This window comes from Leptidea sinapis, chromosome 47 (genome assembly GCF_905404315.1).
Source record: "Leptidea sinapis chromosome 47, ilLepSina1.1, whole genome shotgun sequence".
Classification (NCBI taxonomy): domain Eukaryota; kingdom Metazoa; phylum Arthropoda; class Insecta; order Lepidoptera; family Pieridae; genus Leptidea; species Leptidea sinapis.
The window spans coordinates 8,019,833-8,033,697 of NC_066311.1; the positions used below are offsets into that span (position 1 = coordinate 8,019,833).

Consider the following 13,865-nt stretch of genomic DNA (forward strand, 5'->3'; position numbering starts at 1 on the left):
CTTCCTTGATTCCCGAAATTTTCAGTGCCGCCCTCGTAGTTAGTGGTTTTAATATTAAAAACAGTAAGGAGCTAATGCCAAGCGTGGCTGTCCGATAGGGATATTCTTCCATTTCGCACGCTATACGCTCAAAACTCAACCATTCGCGAGTGGTCTCGTATAAAATTAATGTCCAGTTTACTCTGTAAGTTGTGCAAAAAATTATTTGATAATAGATGTAAATCTGATGTGAAGCGTGTGCTCGGCGTATGCATTGATTGTTTATCTGTGTTTGGTTCACGAATCCCGAGCCGACCCGCAGGTAGCCGGCCCGCCAGCTGTGCTCGCGTCAGCTGGCGGTGACGTCACACCCCACCCGCCCGCTGCAATCACGCTGTCTTGTAGATATATCATGGCGTCCGTCTTCCACCACCTTTAGAGCCTAAACATACGGTCGGATTTGGTACGGCCGGACCATCGAACGGTCCAATTGGTCCGGCGTCGTACACGGTAGGGTTCGGACGGTAATTAGTTTTAATGATCGTTTATGCGTAGAAAGTAATGCAAATGGCCGACTGAGAAATAAGAAGTCGACGAGAAGGGGTTGAGTTACTTTTATTTACAATTTTATATCCGGAAGTTTTGTATTATTTATTTAATTTTAAATGATCATATTATATTCATTACATAATTTTTTAATATTTACATTTGTGTTTGAAATGATGTAAATTGGTGGGGCAGATTCGAACATTTATTAGAGTAGGATAATTACTATATAATAATCGGAGAAATAACGTATCGTTCCGAATGTATCGTTGTAGGTTTTGCGAGTAGACCTCCAAACCGCGTCCGGTGGTTCAACCGTACCAAATCCGACCATGTGTTTGGGCTATTATTTATTTACTTTTCGTTTAATCAGACCACTAAATCAGATTTCGTTCATACTTTTATGAGATTTACCTTACGCGGGATCCTATAACATATTCTATGTTCATTTTCTAAAATAAATTATAGACTTTTTATATTGCCGGAACAAATAGAGAAACCAACAAAAGACCATAATACGTTTGCATTTATATTGTATACAATCTTAAGTTGTATTGTACATTCAGTAAAATGCTGTTTCGATATAACATACATATATTTTATTATACATTGAATTCCGCGAAAATGTTTATGATGAAAAAAAACCGCTAGTTTAACAGTTGCTCGAGCCAGGTATAAATGTCAACTTCTGAACTGGATTTAATACAGTGTGTTAAATCCAGGTTTGACTCTACATTTAATTGTAAATCATTTAATCTTTCCGACTGAAAATTAAATAAAACAGAGATATTTCAATTACAAATATTTTCTTATACCACCTGTCCCACGCTGAAAACTCTACAACAGGGTTCACTTGTCGGTCTCTCTTTGAATTATTTGACGGTATAAAAAAGTAAAGTAAGGTATTATTGAAGTTATACTTCTTTAGGCCCGTTATGAAACACAAAAATAACAGGTTGAAGTTGGTGATTAAAATATGTCTTTTAAACATTGACATTTTTTTTTTGGTTCTGTTCGTCCATCTGGACAGGCAAAGGGGTCAAATTAAACATTGACAATAAACATTAATTGACATTTGACACATTTCTGACAAATAACATTGATTGTTTGTTTTATTTATTTAGAATATTGGTAACAAGACCAAACCAAACCAAAATACAATAAAAGAATATTTAAATGGGTTAATAACTGCAAAATTACATTGACATAAAAGCAAAACATAATGACGTTTGTATCTTTTTGATGTCATTGAAGATAAACTTCTTTAAAATAAAAGTTTTCAGAAATTTTCTGACGTTTGCGACATTAATTTTTTTTTGTTTCTTGGTCCATTATTAGGACAGGCAAAGGGTTCAAGTCAATACAGCCGTATTCTACCGAATATTCAATATTTTATTTCACGACTTATACTTACAGTATTGTTATTTCTACAAACGTAACCAATTTTAAGGATTTGTTTTGTTACGCCAAAGAAGTATAACTTCTTGCGTTTATGTTAGTAATAATAATATATTAAGATTGTGAACGGTAGCTCTGTTGGTGGTGCGGGCAGCTGCGACTCACTCGGCCTCATCTCGCGAGTCGCGTCTTTTTGTGCGCTTCCTTTGTGTCTAGTTTTTACGATGAGTAATAGGAGTGGGTCTGTGTGGCGCGCGAGCACATTACGCTGTACTAACTGTGCCTAGGGTTGCCAATTTTTATTATAAGAAATAGAGTATATCTGATTTCAAAGGAGATAATTCATTTTATATTTTTTTTAATGTACTTTTTGCAGCACAACAATTTTTCATGGGATTTAAAAGAATTTTGTAAAAAAGAGTATACTCTATTAGAGTTATAGATTATAGAGTACAGCTACATGATACACGAGTACAATACTCTATTTTAGAGTACGGTTGGCTACCCTAAGTCTGCGCCCCACGGTTTCAAGCTTGTATGTAGTCGGGATTGAAATCTTATCGTGGTCTCATTTGGTTCTTTAGCGATGTACTAAAGGAAAGGAAAGTTGTTTTTGATATTATTTTTAAATGAATCTTGTTGATGATGTGTGTTCACTTTGACATCCGCTGCGAATTACTGCCAGCCGCCGGCAACCGCCGTCCGGTGTGCCCGTGTGTGTCAACTGACAGTGTGGCCCTTCTATATGTACAACAAGGCGCCCGCGACTTCGTCCTCGGAGGTTAATAAACAACTTCTTATATACTAAATCTCGTTCAAACCAATTTTTGGTGGAAGTTTGCAATGTACATCATACATTTTTTAGTTTTATCATTTTCTTATTTTAGAAGTTAGAGGGGGAGGAGGGGGGGACCACCAAAATTTATTACTTTTTTCCTATTTTTGTGTAAATATGTTAATGCGGTTCAAAGAATACATCTACTTACCGAGTTTTAACAATAAAGTTTTGGAAAAAAGTGGCTGTGATATGTCACACACATCACGGACAGACAGACAGACATGACGAATCTATAAGGGCTCCGTTTTTTGCCATTTGGCTACGGAACACTAAAAAGCTCTCCATTTATGCGTATACATATTATGCCATTTATATTACTAACTGCCAGTTACACTAGAGAACAGAGTCTTGAATTAGTCGCTAAGTAAATTAAAATATGAAATACGAGTACATATAAGCTAAAACAATTGAATGAAGTATCCATATTTTATTGTAGCAACGCTATTGCTTGTTTTATCTCCAAATACATGAATACATGCTTCGTTTTGTGCTCCTTTAAGGCTTCTTTGAACGAATGCGGAAAACCTGCGGTAGAGCACTCGTTCGCCAGGTGTTGTCTTGTCGGCGGACTCGCGGGTGTGTGTGTGTGTGTGTCGGAACAGCTGGCGCGCAGATAATGGCCCGGCCCATGTCTCTGAGATATATTTATAAGATAAAATATAATGGTATTTATTGTGTATATACCTGAGCTGACCCTAACACACAAACTAATAGCTAACACTTATTTGTCATAATAATTTAGATGTCGGAACTCGTATAAATACTCCGGCGTGAACTAATTCCCGAAAAATACAATTTATTTTACTTATTTATGAACTTTTTTTTACATTAAAAAAGTCTTAGGTGCTAGGGACACATATAATTACATTTATAGGCAGTTACAGCATGTACGTTAATACAAGTCGTACAAAAAGTTAAAATTTATTATTAATAAGTAAAGGCTGAATAAAGTTATGTAAATGTTAATTATATGTACAAGTTAACTAAGTAAACTAAAAACTGGCAAGGTCGTCTTATAACTGCGTCTCTAAAAATAGTTTTCTAAAAGTGAAACAGTTCTTAAAATCGATTAAGTAGTTTTTTAATTTATCCATCACAAACGTACTTGGTAAAATCAAATCTCCTTCGTAAAAGATGGATATGACGCTAACTGATACAAGAAGCAGCGGTCCCGGCCGCTAACAAAATTAATAGCAGTATTGAACAAAACATACGAAGGATTATTGATAGCCAACGGGATATGACTCGGCTGTCCGTCCGTCCCTGACATTATGAAAGCGTTACACTATTGCTGTGCAACAACAAATACTGTACTGACGTCTGACCGCGAATTTTTAAAATTTCTTTTCTTTTAACAATTTGCTTTTGCAACATTATTTATAGGATTCATTGTGTATATTATGTTGTAAGATGGCATTAAATACTGTTCATGTGATTATTTTTAGTAATAAGCCCGTCTCTTAAAAAAAAAATTAGGAAAACCGTTGACCCTAAAGGCCATCTCTACAACTTCTCGCCGCTAATTCCATACCTAACGCTTTAAATTGTATATATGACCGGTTTTTACGCAGTTGGTGGTATTTGGCGCAATTAAAAAGAATTTTTGAGTGTCAATTGGTCGAACTCGGAATTTCGAAGTAATTCCGCAAAAACACTTTTCAGTTTTCTTTCGTCAACGATAACTCACGAACGAATCAACCGACATTGACCGGCTTTGTGGCGATCGACATGGTTTTTTGATGTTAAGAGCTTGAAATCGATCGGTAAAGCAGTCTACAAGTGATTCCAAAAGAACCATATATGAAAATTAAATTTAGTTTGTTTAGTTGGAAATAGCAAAAGCTAGTACGATCACGCTCAATACGATCACCATGATACGTAAAAGTATTTTTCCCCTCAGAAAAAAAAAAAAAAAAATAACACACATATATACAGACGAACGGACACCATCACAGCTTCCTTCATGTCCTTCACGTCGAGATCTAATGAATACTCAATGTTTCGAACATGGGGTTAAACAATAACTTCCCGAATTTTCGAAAATTTTCAAAATTCTTAGCGGGAAGTTAAAAATATGTTCAAAGTATTGAAATGTTTGTATTACGATGGTAGTTGCGATGACGCAACGGTCGGTCGCAATATTTGGTTCGTGTGTATTGTGAAAGTGATGCTGGCTGTAGTGTGCACTGATCAGCGGCGGACAGGTGCACATTCCTGCGAGCAGCTGCCGGCCGCGGCAGATGGTACGCTTCTTCTTGTATCACACACACACGCGCAGCCCACTAAGTGTCGCAGTCGCTGTGTGCGTAGATAACATACCTGCCCGCGCGCTGTATCAGTGCAACACTTTTTTCCTATTTTGTCTTTATATTTGCTTGTATGAATTATCCAACGTAATAAAGTGTTATTACGGACAAAGCGTGATGAATACATTGAAATATTGTCCTTAGAAATAATAATAATAGTGCAATTGTATTGCCGCTCAGAATTTTTGTGTTTTTCTATAATCTTGAGCGGCACTGCATTATTACATTCGGGCAGGGCGTATCAATTACCATCAACTGAACATCCTGCTTGTCTTCTACCTTATTTTCATAAAAAATAACATTTGTTATAACATCATAAAGAAATTGTACGGAACCTACGGTGGACGAACTCGCATTTTTCCGGTTTTTTTCATCAGCTTGGATCAAATTTCGACTTTCACATTTTGTAAACAAACTATGGCAATAATTTGTTTGTTATAGTTCCTCGGACGTTAAATTGCCCGCACTTAGGGTTGGATTATGTACTGACGAGAAGACTAATACTCTTATTCATAATAGTCTGCTAACTTAAAGCATTGCTAATTCTCACTCTGTCTTCTTCTATTGACCTTAGTCAGAATGAGAAACAACACTCATTAGCAGCTGTTTTAAGTTAGCGAACCATTATGAATTAAGGGGATAATATGTTTTCAAAATTGAAATATATTGAATCGTTTTTATTTATATAATCCATTAAATTGCCAGATACTAAAAACGACAATAGATTAAAAAACCTACCTCTATCGCCACAATTCCGTTGGAAAATTCCTTAGATGAAATAAAGAAGAAAGGACTGAAAATAGAACTCTACGCGAACACCGTACAGACTTACTTGAAAAGCGTTTGCCGTTTTATATATTGTTTTATCCACACCCATGCTTTAAATCCTCTATTAAAGATTCTGAAACAGTTAGCTTATTGCCAACATTAAAACACCCAATGTCGTAATAACCATTACATCACCCAAAAGAGTGTTGTAATGTTGTACTGAATTTCATAACAACACTCCTATGTTTTTTTTTATCCCTTCATGCGCAAAGAGTTTCAACATACAGCCACATTCTTATTGCTCGATGCGTGGTATCTGTATGAATTTCAAAAAAAGAACATTTTCGTTTACGCGCGTCCCACACTACCAGAACATCGCGCGCCGTAAAAAAAAGTAGGTTATTCGAATCCCCGCCATTTTTCTTCGATATTTTTGTTGTTTTATCTCCAATTACAAAAAATGAGCGATTCATTTTAAACGCTGCAAAAGAACATTATATTCGAGTGAATTTTAATTATTGCACTATACTAAATGTAAATTACTACCGAAATAAATAATTGCTTCATTAATACTTAGTTTATTTGTATATAATCAGTAATGAATGATATAAGGTTACTACTAGGACTGGTGTTTTAATGTTAGCAGTAAGCTAAATGTTCCAGAATCTATTAGAGGATTCATATTATGGGTGTATAAAGTCTTGTATGCAACTGTTGTTAATTAGGTATTAAAACACTCATGTGATACTATTATCACACTCGACTTCGCCTCGTGTGATAAATCCACATTCGTCGTTCGTCGTCGTTCCCTTATTACACAATAGTTGCATAAATAACTAATAACTAACTAGTCTGGCCTTAACTCGTTTACGCGTTCAATCACGGTAATGGAATGAGGTGTTAAATAAATAAAAGAAATTAAGAATAAGGGCAGTGATTGCCTTGCCCAAAGTGAGTATGAAGCCGTCGGTATTTTATAATACACTTCTCAGCTATATAGGTATCAATCGTATGTTCATAAATGGTACTATCGATAGTTACTATACTTATCGTAGTATCGATACACCAAGACATCCTCTGTTAGATAAAATATCGTGGCGGTCGCGTGCTGTTAGAAATAAAAAAAGACAATGCTGTTTGAACTGTAATTAACAAATACTTATAAACCGAAAAGTTCAACCTTAAATGTTTCTGGAGGGAGAGCTGTCTGATAAAAGATGCTGCTACTGCATCAGTAACATCAGAGGAAGAGATGGAGTCACTATAGAGCGCGAGTGTATGACGGCTCGCTCGCGGATCAGATTAGCGGGCAGGTGCGCGTCGCACGTGTTCACAACCCCTGCCTTCCCCGCCCCCCGCGCGCCCAGGTGGTGGCCTACCTGCCGCGGACATATAGGGGCGCGCATCGCCGCACGCCGCATTGACAGTGGAGTGCTAGTGCAGTGCAGTGGCCAGTGTTACCTTGTGATATACCTCCGCCTATATACGTCATCATGATCATCTGTCTGTCCGGATTTGTGATTGCGGGGTATGTTTCACCATTACTTTAGATTATAACTGGCTTTTGTCCGCGAGCATAAGTCACTTGTTACGTTTATTTTCCAAATTGTATTAGCCAATATAATCGAATTCATAGTTAGGCTTGAAAGCGTAAATTTGTTTGGACTCCATACGAGATGTCGGGCCCCTTTTTCAACCGCATACAGGTCACAATTTCAAAAACGCTAGAACAAATATTTATATATTTCTTATCAAGTGCCAATATACAAATTTTTATGGTGTCATCTTTGATAATGACGAACTTTCATAAAAGCTTCCATCCCCAATTTCAACCCCTCCAAAACTCTACTTAACGATAAAAGGTAGCCGACGTCCTTTTCCAAGTTCTAGTCTATCTCTGAACTAAATTTCAACAAAATTGTTTTAGTGGTTTTGGCGTGAAAGTGGAACAAACAACCTAACATTCACATTTATAATATAATTAGGGGTATATTATATTTATTGAGGTGTTTTGGACATATGGGTGAAAGTAGCTATACTAAATAGAACGCATGATCAGAAGTCAGAACAGATATGGGTCGGACAACGAGTATGAATCCAAATGATTTGAGTTTTCTTTAGTGTTAATTCCGCCAATATTTGTCTTTAAACAATTCAATACAAAATCGGCCAGATTTTGGCCAGTCAACTTGTCCTGAGGATCGTGTAGAGGCGAAACACGTGTCGAATTGTTTAAAGACAAATATTGGTGGAGTTAACACTAAAGAAAACTTAAATAATTTGGATAATTATGGATTTCCGCAAAGTAACACCTACTTCAATAAATTTTCAACGAGTATGAAGATTAAGAGGGCTTGTCTGAAATATTGGAGCTGTTCACCTGGCTCACTTTCTGGTGGATTCATAATAATCATCATAGCGGTTATGATGTAATATTCGTAAGTAATGAGTTATTTTGTTTGTCCGCAGAGCTACCCCGTCTCCCGTGCCGATCTCGTCTCGCACCGACATAGTGAGTGTTTTATGTTTCTTATCAATACGTTGTAATATACCTATTATATTATAAGTAGGTATGATTTAATAGAATGTTCACTGAATTTACGTCTTTACTGTAGATACACAGTAAACACATTTTGCTGGTTTACACTAATTAAAATAATATGTTGTTATATTGATATTTTGTAATTTGATGCGTAAATGAGTCCTAGTAAGTGCAGATTGCAATATTATGATAAAAAGATACGAAAAATAAAAAGTTTTGAGTTGTTCTGAAGTCGGAAAAAACTTTTCTTTAGTTTACTGTTAAATCGAGAATAATTCTGATGCTTAGATTAAGAATTGGTTTATAAGTTACCGCACTACCTAAAAACAATAGCTTTTTTATTAAGGCTGTAACTATTAGATGGTTGTGTGCGTGGCATCTTCACACTCACTGACATCTTTCAAAATTTGTAACATACGCTTCGTGCTATTTTACATTGAAATTAATAAAATACAAAATACTAACGGATGATATGTGATTCCAGTGTCTTTCCTATTACGTGTAGTATTATTTTTACAAAGTTTTACTACGCAATCCAGCACTTCTTCAATCAACTATTAGCAAAATTTAACAGAACATGTGGCACGTCAACGTCTCACATTGTTCAAGACTGGCTCGAGTACGCCCACTTGGGCGTAGTTGCCGCACTTTGCGACTACGCCTGCGGTATCTAGTTGGGGCGCTAATTGTTTTTGCGCATTCATATTTTTGTACGAAACTCGACATTCATTGAGTTGTGTCTGTCATCACTGTTGACACCTTAGTGACATAATATATATTGTAAGCGATGAAGATTAAGTTATTTCTTGTATTTTGTTGCGAGTAAGTAATTTACGGGAAGTAATTTTATACGCTTGTTATTTTTATGGTCGTGGGCACGTTGATAGTGGAAATACACCAATGGGAGGCTCCTTTGCACAGGATGCCGGCTAGATTTTTGGTACCGTTGTGGAACGGCACCTACTTCTGCCGTGAAGCATTAATGTGTAAGATTTACTGTGTTTCGGTCTGAAGGGTGCCGTAGCTAGTGAAATTACTACCGGGCAAATGAGAATTAACATCTTATGTCTCATGGTGATGAGCGCAGTTGTAGTGCCGTTCAGAATTTCTAGTGATAATGAGCGTTAATATATCATCTGAGATCTTTCAATATAATTATTCACAAGGCTAACTGTGACACAATATTAAGTGTGTGTGTGTTGTCAACAGTCGTCGAGCGGAGTGGGGTTGGTCGCGGGCGCAGCGTGCGGCAACTACGCAGCGCCGCACCACCAGCTGTTGCAGCAGTTCGCGGGGCCGCCGATAGCTGGCGTCGCGCACAGAGGTAACGTACTTACCCTTACAGATTTGTTTTAACATAGCAGTTTTTTTTTGTTTTTATAGATTCAGAAACAGACAGTCTTACAAATGATTTACTAAATAAAATGACAGATACTAGACCTAGAGTTTCCTTAATTAACAGATTTAATAGGGAACAGTCTATTATAATTTTACAAACATATAAAAATACTTTAAAAGATCATACAAATCCTATGAGAATTTAAATAAAATTATTTTATTTGTTTTTTAAATTTTGAAAAACTGGAACAGGAAGCTATATCTACACTATAATCATGGTGAAAATTATTATTGTAAAATTTACTCGCACGACAAACAAATCTATTTTCTACATTGTTATTAGAACAAGAATTTACATGAAATAATTCATTTGAATGACATGTGTGTTTTTGAGGGCGAGGTATTTTTATGTTTATACATTGCAACAACGAGGGACAATTCATAATATTATTAATTATTTTGTACAAAATAACAGTTTTAAATAAAATATCGTCGTTTTTCAAGATCTTCAATTCTATGTCTCTTTGCCGATATGTCATAATCAGTGTATATATTACCGGTTTTATAATCTAAGGTCTTCGTAAATTTCTTTTGGATCCTTTCAATAAGTTCAACATGAATTTTGAAAATCGGGTTCCAAACAGCGGATGAAAATTCTAAATTACTTCTTACAAAACTATTAAAAAAAAATATGAGTTTGTGTGTTTAAATGGCTTTCCTATTCTCAATATAAATCCTAATTTTGTGTACGCTTTTTTAAGAATGTTATCAATGTGTGGTACAAAGGTAAGCTTTGAATCAAGGATAACACCCAGATCTCGCACTTCAGTAACTCTTTTTAATGGCTTTCCAGAAATAGTATGAGCGAATATGATCGGGTTTATCTTGCGTGTATAAGTGATCACATGACACTTATCAGGGTTCAAAAATACGCTTGCAATATCCCTCGAAAGAAGTGAGATCTGCTTGTAATGAGTAGCAATCGTGCACACTCCGGACAATTTTAAAGATCTTTGTGTCATCTGCGAATATTAGCATATTAGATCCATTTACAATACTAGAAATGTCATTAACATAAAGTATAAAAAGTAACGGGCCTAAATGATAACCTTGCGGTATACCCGAGCTAATATTTCTGTAGTTAGAAGTATAGCCAGCGAGAGCAACAGCCTGACTCCTATTATCTATGTATGATTTTATCCAGCGCAGAAGATCACCATGTACTCCAAGACGCCAAAGCTTTAAAATTAAAGTTTTATAACAAATCTTGTCAAAAGCTTTGGCAAAATCGCTGTAGTGCGTCCACCTGACAACCTTCATTCATTGCATTAAGTATAATTTCGGTGAATGTAAGCAAGTTAGATTCCACACTACGTCCTGTGTAAAAACCATGTTGACATGGATATATTATTCTGCGTACAGAAGCGGAGAGTTGCGCAGTAACAATCTTCTCCAACTTACCAAAATGGCATAGTTTGGAGATAGGTTTGTAGTCTGTACTTCCAAATGTCATCACTAACTGTTGCTTTTGGTATAGGTGTGATCCAGGCACGTTTCCACAACTAGATAGAACTCTGATAAAGTAACGTTATTGGCAAAGTAAGACTTGAAGCACATGAACGAATGAAAATAGGATGAATATAAAAATATATAATGATAGTGTATGAGTTATGATTAACATATCTACCACCGTGCCACGTGTGATATGTGGGTACCGCAGTACCTAGTCTGCTAGCATTGTTGTTTCGGTTTAAAGGGATGAGAGATAAGCCGATGAGACTTTATATGTTAGATCCCAGTTGCGGTGCCGCCGCTGAGAAGTTCAAACTTCATAATAAAATGTACTCGTACGTATGGGTTGTACGTACGTAAAGGACAAACGAGCGTACGGGTTATCTGGTGTTAAGTGATCACCACTGTCCACATTCTCTTGCAACACCAGAGGAATCACAGGAGCGGCCTTCAAGGAAGGTGTACGCGCTTTTTTTGAGGGTACCCATGTCGTATCGTATCGTCCCGGAAACACCCCACAAGAAGATGACAGCAGTACTCCATGTTTGGCCGGAGCTGCGCTTTTTAGAGCGCTAATAATGTGGGCCGGCTTGAAGTATTGCCGTGCTCTATTAATGACGACCAGCTTCTTCGAAGCCAGTTTGGCTTTGCCTTCCCGATGCCCATGTAATTGGCAATTGCTCGAGATTTCGATACCCAGCATCTCTGGCGTTGTAAGAGATAACGGATTGATTGTGTGTCGTGTCGCAGGGCCGTCCGCACGCTGCAGCAGCAGCTCGGAGTCCGTGTCGAGTGCGTCGCCGCCGCCGCCCGCGCCCCGCGCCCCGCCCGGGCCCCGCCCCCCGCGCGCGCCGGGCCCGCTCCAGTACGCGGGCGGCGGGGCGCGCGTGCGCACGTTGTACGCCTGCCTGGGCGAGAGCGACGGCGAGCTGTCGTTCGAGCCGAACCAGATTATCACCAACGTGCACGCGTCGGGCGAGCCGGGCTGGCTGCGCGGCACGCTCAACGGCGCCACCGGCCTCGTGCCCGAGAACTACGTCGAAACCCTGCCGTGACCGCGACCGTGACCCGCGCTGACCGCGACCGCGACCGTGACCCGCGCTGACCGCGACCGTGACCTCGCATTGACCGCGACCCGCCCTGCCGCGCCCCGCGCCGCGCTACCGAGCGCAGCTAGGCCGCTGTGCCGCTGTTTAGATATCAATATATTTTTGTAAATTTGTATATGGTGTACATAACTTTTGTTATTGCCAATTTTTTAACTATTTATAGTGAGTTGTTGTTACTTTTCTACCAAATATACTGTAGTTGTACTGCGAATGTTCCAATTGTAGATTTTGTATTATAAGATAAGATAATATATAACGTATTACTAATTTTATTTATTTGTTTTATTTCTATGTGTTATTTGAATCCTCCTTTCAACCTCTGGATGTGGTTACTTAGCAAAATAGGGATTATTGTATACATACCTAAATTGTGACTTCTAAACAAGAAAACTAGAGATACAATAGAAGATAAATCTTTTGTTTTTTATTTGGTAAAGGAGTTCGCCAACGAACACCAGTTAGACCTATTCTAAGTTTTTACGTTTTTGAAACCGCACAACTGTTTTGAAAGTACCCATGTCGTATCGTCCCGGAAACACCGCACAAGGAAGCTCATTCCACAGCTTTCTAGTACGTGGAAAAAAGCTCCTTGAAAACCGCTCTGTGGCGGACCGACACACATCCAGGTGGTGGGAATGATATCCTAACTTGTGGCGTGTCGTGCGAAAGTGTAATTCGGCGGTAGGAATCAGGTTAACAGCTCTTCAGAATACTCCCCGTGACAAATTCGATAGAAGACACACAATGAAGCGACGTCTCTACGCAAGCCAAGTGATCCAGCCGTTCACAGGTCCCAGACAATTCCAGCTGCTCTGCGTTGCAAGCTATCAAATGGATCGAGCTGATACGGGGTTGCGCCAGATCAGAGATGACAGCAATACTCAATGTGTGGCCAGACCTGCGCTTTGTAGAGCGCTAGAATGTGTGCCGGCTTGAAGTTTTGCCGTGCTCTATTAATAACGCCCAGCTACTTCGAAGCCAATTTGGCTTTGCCCTCCAGATGGCCACGGAATTGGTAGTCGCTGGAGATTTCGAGATCCAGTATTTCGATACTTGGCGAGGCTTTAAGGGAAGTGTTGTCGAAGAGCGATGATTCGACAAATGGAGATTTTTTCGTGGTAAACGCGCAAACTTGAGTCTTCTGAGGACAAAGACAAACTTAAATTGGAATAGGTTCAATTTACCCCATTCCGCGACCTTCTCAAGAGAGGACTCGATGGAAGACATAAGTTTCTCCCGGAACTGGTCGACGATGTCCCGAAAGAGACCTGCATGACCCGTGTATATGGCATCACCAGTAGCAATAAGCGTCGATAACGACCTCTATGCTACACCCAGTGAGGATGTTGGAGGTCCACTTGCATAAGCTCTCGGGAAGCCCAAAAGATGAAAGTTTTGCGAGAAGCGCCTTGTGCCATACATGATCAAACACCTTCGCTATATCCAGGCTAACTGCCAAGCCTTCCCCCTTGCTTTCTATAGCCGCCCAACTATGTGTTAGGTATACTAGAAGATCGCCTGCCGACCGA

General features: G+C 38.6%; 1 protein-coding gene across 1 annotated transcript in view; it reads left to right on the forward strand.

Moving 5' to 3' along the window:
* LOC126978227 (rho GTPase-activating protein Graf-like) overlaps positions 1–12,608 on the forward strand; it is a 73,720-nt gene extending 61,112 nt beyond the window's left edge. Inside the window, exons 13-15 of the mRNA XM_050826990.1 lie at positions 8,305–8,347; positions 9,587–9,701; positions 11,978–12,608. Of these exons, the coding sequence (XP_050682947.1) occupies positions 8,305–8,347; positions 9,587–9,701; positions 11,978–12,282 (463 nt within the window). The 3' untranslated portion in view covers positions 12,283–12,608. The remainder of the gene's footprint in view (positions 1–8,304; positions 8,348–9,586; positions 9,702–11,977) is intronic.
* Positions 12,609–13,865: the final 1,257 nt, after the last annotated feature.